The sequence below is a fragment of the Berghia stephanieae genome, chromosome 2 (genome assembly GCF_034508935.2).
Source record: "Berghia stephanieae isolate SIO BIC M18660-M18661 chromosome 2, UCSD_Bste_1.3, whole genome shotgun sequence".
Lineage (NCBI taxonomy): Eukaryota > Metazoa > Mollusca > Gastropoda > Nudibranchia > Aeolidiidae > Berghia > Berghia stephanieae.
Genome location: NC_088361.1, coordinates 31,169,952 through 31,175,951, shown reverse-complemented (window position 1 = coordinate 31,175,951; position 6,000 = coordinate 31,169,952). Strand labels below are relative to the sequence as shown.

General features: G+C 38.7%; 1 protein-coding gene across 1 annotated transcript in view; it reads right to left on the bottom strand.

The window, feature by feature from the left end:
* Positions 1-6,000, bottom strand: part of LOC144964703 (uncharacterized) — a gene marked incomplete in the record, with an annotated part of 278,871 nt that overhangs the window by 104,274 nt on the left and 168,597 nt on the right. Inside the window, 2 exon segments of the mRNA XM_078899236.1 lie at positions 2,382-2,508; positions 3,300-3,416. Of these exon segments, the coding sequence (XP_078755362.1) occupies positions 2,382-2,508; positions 3,300-3,416 (244 nt within the window).

The window sequence follows — 6,000 nt, the reverse complement described above, 5'->3', positions numbered from 1 at the left end:
GACAGACAGACAGACAGATAGATAGATAGCTATATGCGATTGATGAATAGATGGATGCACTGATGTATGGATAGATAGATGGGTAGGCAGAGGCAGAGAGAGAGAGAGAGAGAGAGAGAGAGAGAGAGAGAGAGAGGGAGAGAGAGAGAGAGAGAGAGAGAGAGAGAGAGAGTATATCACGTAATCCTTATTCATGGATGATGAAGGCGAGACAGCTGGTAAAGATTGAGCCCCCCCCCCCCCCCCCCCCCCCCCCCCCCCCCCCCCCCCCCCCCCCCCCCCCCCCCCGTGAGAGGATTGAGGGTCGGGAGAAGGTTGGAGATTTAATGCCTGTCTGTGAGGTGACGGTGTGATAATATAAGCCTCCCGCCCTGGAGAATCCGAAGGGGGTTGTAATTTGGAGAGGTGATTCAATAAAAGCCTGCATGTGTCAGGTCACACTTGTCCTCTCGCCATATACTTCTATGGTCGATACTTGATCACTAGACGGGCAGAGACAAAACACTTTTTTTTTTCATTTTTAGCCAAATATGTTTTATTGTTTTATCATAAGTTGATCGATTTAGGCGAACACAAACTTGTGAACATATATTAAAACCCAAGATCTCCATGACCACGTCTATAGAAAGACTTTTGACAAATCAGTTATCTTAATCTATCGATACTTATATTGGAAGTACATACAAGTTTTACGGCCAAAATAAAAGGCAGTTTTATTCGTGTACAACAGCCAATAGTCCTACAGTTATACGTAATTTTCAGTGTCCCAAACCCACCCCGAATGTTTATGACTTCAGTTAACCCTTACACGACAAGATTGGATTTCTTCCTAGTCATAAACATTTCTAACATCATCATTGTTTTATCGGATCAAAACTTCTGACTGCAACCGCCAAGACAGCCGTGACCGAGTCTTCATTTTGAAGTCCGAGTCGCATCGCAGTTTATTATTTCTTGGTAAAAAAAAAAAAAAGGTAAGGATTTTACGTCTGGTTCTAGTGAAATCAAACCGCGATGGTAAAGAGTTAAAGAGAATTACTCGGTGTTTACTCGTGCCAAGGGGTGTAAATCGAGTACAAAAGGGGAGGCTCTTCAATCGCTCAAAGACAGAACACCGTTTTTGTTTTTGTTTTGTTTTTTTAATCTGACCAGAAAACTTTTACTTCCTACATCGATTCATTAATAGAGCCCTCAACGTGTTCAAGCTTGAGACCTTATTAAAAACAACACACCACGTCTTTGAAGTATTCTTAGCTCTTAAGGTAATTTTAATCGATGGATTATATGGGAAATAAGGAGTTATGTCAGCGTACGGCTGGAGCACTCTTGTTTGGGTCGCTTGGGCGTTTAACTGGATGGGCTTGAAGAGGTCTGTCTATGGGGTCTTATGAGAAGATTTGTGTTATTGGCTATCAGGGTTGTGACCGACCCACCTCTCTAGGGGGTGTGTTTGTTTGTTGTTTGATTTTCTGGCATTACAATCCGTTAAGTGCTCTAACAACTTAGCAATACGGCAACAAAGATATTTTAAAAGGAAAGCAAGCTCATCTCCAGAAACAGAAACATACCCTCCCAACCAGGGCCATGGCAAAAGCCATTATTCTCATCTCAGGACAAGGGCGGAAAGTATGAAAGGGAACAATAGAGTTAAGGGGATATAAGAATAGAACAGAAGGGAAGATTGAAAGTAGCATTATTATTCATATCTTTTTTAAAAATAATCATTGGGGGGAAAAAAAAAAAGGGGGGGGGGGGGACGAGAGGGCGAGAGGTGTGTGCGTGTGAGTGTCTGGATGGGTGTGGCGGGGGGGGGGGGGGGGGGGGGGGGGGGAAGGGACTCAATATGTTTCTGTCTATTGAATCTTACAGGAGTGATCGACTACAGGGACGGACTTTTCTAGAGGATCCCACCCGATTCTCCAGGGCGGGGCGCTTGTAATATCTGCTAAAATGTGTCGTTATGTTTTTTTGTTTTAAAAAATTTTATTTTGTCTGGTTTGTATTTTGTTTTGTTTTATTTTCTTTTTTCTTTTGAAGAATACGGAAATAAAGGAGGGTACGTTTTGGACGACGTGCACGTGTTTGCAGGTCTGATTACCTAACGTCAATAATGGGCTTGTTTTAACATTGTTGTAATGGACAATAATATGTAGCGTCGGTTTTGGGAGTATTTCCATTACAATACAACAACGACCCCGTAACAATTTGGGATATCACAGACCTGCAAATAAGTACAGGTCGAATTCGAACCAATGTGTCGTTATTGGTCTAGATAGCCGAAGTACATAATATAAACAGCGTCTTGGGTTTCTTTAGCGAGGGGAGATAATTCAACTTATAAAAAGTGAACACACAAGTACAACGAGAGTTGCCTGTCTTACCTTTTTAGTCCGATAACTACTCTGAAATCGTGAGAATACGCTGGGCTTCCTCCTCTTCTCCTCCTTCCGCCCTCCAACTCCTGGCTTGGGAGGCGTCGATTTCTCGTCCGAATCATTGGGAGATTGCCTGGACACGAAAATGTAAAAAAAATATGGGTTAATAGGGATGAAAAGGGTGGATCCAGTAAGAAAAAATAGTGATATTAGTAGTGGTGTTGGTGGTAGTAGTAGTAGTAGTAGTAGTAGTAGTAGTAGTAGTAGTAGTAGTAGTAGTAGTAGTAGTAGTATAGTAGTAGTAGTAGTAGTAGTAGTAGTAGTAGTAGTAGTAGTAGTAGTAGTAGTAGTATTAGTAGTAGTAGTAGTAGTAGTAGTAGTAGTAGTAGTAGTAGTAGTAGTAGTAGTAGTAGTAGTAGTAGTAGTATAGTAGTAGTAGTAGTAGTAGTAGTAGTAGTAGTAGTAGTAGTAGTAGTAGTAGTTGTTGTTGTTGTTGTTGTTGTTGTTGTTGTTGTTGTTGTTGTAGTAGTGGTGGTGGTGGTGGTGGTGGTGCTGCTGCTGCTGCTGGTAGTGATAGTTGATGATAGAGGGCGATGGTGGTGGAGACAGGTGGTGAATTCAGTGGTGGTGGTGCTGGTGTTAGTGGTAGTTGTAGATGATTATATCAAGTAATGACGTTGAAAACGCCATAACCATTGTTTTCCTCGATGAAAGTCAAAATATATTTTTTTTAATAAACATATTATATTTTGGTCTTCCTCGCACCTCCTTTAGAGCCACAGAGCCCCGCCGAAAAAAAACCCATTATAATTTGCCCTTCCTCGCATCCCCTTTAGAGCCACAGAGACCCACAGATTGACACGGTGTGTCACAAAGGCGCATTTATTGAAAATCACAGTTGTCTAAGGACCAGTCCAAACTTACTCCTCAGACAAAAATGTCTTCCATGAAATCTCGGCCTTCCTGTTTTCTTTCCCTTCCGGTGTCGCCGTCTCATCCTCGTCCACCTCCTCAATTTCCTTCTGGCGACTCAGGAAAGCGCTGGAATTTCAACAGAGAACAAGAACAAGTTGAGTGTTCAGGTTAGCCAATAAAATGGTCTTTGTGCTAATCTAACTCTCACAGATGGGAAAGGAGTTGAGGCGGAGAGACACACACATACACATACACACAGAGAGAGAGAGAGAGAGAGAGAGAGAGAGAGAGAGAGAGAGAGAGAGAGAGAGAGAGAGAGAGAGAGAGAGAGAGAGAGAGAGAAAGAGAGAAAGAGATGGAGAGGGAGATTATTGTTTGGGAGGTTTTTATCTATTATGTTTGTTTATTTCTTGTTCCTTTCTTTTCAACTTCGAATTATTTTTTTGTAGCAGTGATTTTATTAACTTTTATTAACAATTGACGCTGCTCCTTTGGTATATATTTTGGTTGCAAGTTATCCATGGAATATCATTCAACGACTATCTACCACGGTAACTGATGGGCTTTAGATCTGAATGCAAAGTGTAGGTATGACGATATCATCATGATGATGTATTCTGTCTTCATGGCTGTATATAGCGCATTGTTGTCTACTTATTTGTATATTTGTTTAGCAGTTTTAATGGCAAGAAATAATCATAAAACCATGGTACTTTAAATTGAAATCTACTACTCCTGAATGGGACCTCATAATGGACAACGACAGGCTAATGATGTTGAAAATATGCATGGTGAATACAACAAGCAATGGCGTGTCAAAAACAGAAAATATATTATGATATACAATTATTCTATTTGGCTTGACATCGTTAAATTGTAGTCGTCAATCAATCAAACACAATTTTTTTTTCAGTTTTGCTAGATTAACTCATGGTATTCAGAAAATTTGACGAGTAGTCTTATTTCAATTTTGGACGAACTATACAACTGAAAAACACTGCTTGTATAAAATACAATAATATTCATCTGAAAAGAATATTTTGTTGTTTTGTTTTTTTTAAGGAAAAGAACAAAAAGGAAAACATTTGGAACTTTTAACATAATTATGGAGTAGACTATCTTAACATGGTAATTGTTTAATGACGGAAATCACTCATATAAAAAAAAAATATTTATTTAAATCCGTAAAGACAGCACAGTGTTAAATTTACAACATTTTCACAATGTGCTTAGTAAGACAACACACAACTGTCATATTTGCCATTTAAAAAAAAAAAAATTATACAGTAAAACCCAACCTTACCCCCGTGTCTGGGAAGCAGAGGATTTTGGTAAAAATAATTTTTTTAAAATATGAGACTATCTTAAACTTAGCGAAAATTTCGTCATAAATTCTGAATTCAAGACACATTGCAATGGATTGTTTATGGAAAATTAAACACAACACAATCAAAATACTCTTACAGACGGGGTCTGAAGTTGGTGCTAAGACCCATTAAAACAGGATGGGAGGAAAAACACCTCCAGAGCTTTTAATCCACTGCGCTAATACAACAGAACAAGACTTATTACAATCAGGATTTTGATTTTTAAATTCAAGATCAATCCCCCCCCCCCCCCCCCCCCCCCCAACCCACCCCTAAAAGCCAAAAGCACAACCGTTCTTGAAAAATTATGGTTCATAAAAAATATTAAATAAAAACATTTACTTGCAAGTCTTAATATTAAAAACACAATAAATATACATGTACAATTAGCCATTCCTAAGGACTCTCAATTATTGGTCATATTACAAATCTATAGCACATCAAACCGTGTTAAAAAAAAGGAAAAAAGGAAAAAGTGGGACCTTAAAATCCTGCCAGGACTTACTGAATTTAAGAACTTTGGAATTTTAAAAAAATATATAAAAATAAACGGGAAAATCCCGAGGAAAAACAGGAGTTAGCTGCTTTATCCAGTAGGTACAATGAATTGGTCGTATAAATAACAGTGTTATAATTGATTTAGTACGTTCAATAATGTTTCTTCATCATTAAATTATCGATAAACAATGCTGGCGATAAAATAATGTGTGTTACTACACATTTTTCTCACGCTAAGATTGAAATATTAGACACGTATAATTATACATTACTAGCAACAATGATGAGAAAGTTTATAAACGCTTTATTTCCCCCCGCTGTATGTAGATAAATAGCAGCACTGTGCGCACACACAGACACACACACACACACACACACACACACACACACACACACACAAGGGGAGAGAGAGAGAGAGAGAGAGAGAGAGAGAGAGAGAGAGAGAGAGAGGGGGTGTCCCAAAAAAGTACATATTAAAACATGTAGTACGTATAAAATAAATGAAAGAATGGGGGAAAAAACTAACAAAAGGTTGTGTGAGCAAGATAGCGTGTATGCGTGCATTTGGATTAAATAATATTTTTTTTAATTAAAAAAAAAAATTAAAATCTGTATGAATTCCTTTAAAAATGTGGCTTTAGGTCATGACTTGAATAAAAAAAGTAACACAAATATTATTAACATGGTAAAGTTTCTTACTCAAAAAAGGGGAGGGGGAGGGGGGAGGAGGGAGAGGGAGGGAGGACGGTGGAGTTGTCGAAAACAGGACTCTAATCTCGACCTACCCACAGATTGAGCTATATACTTAATCCACTGAACCATCTCTTCCTTGCATGTTTATACGT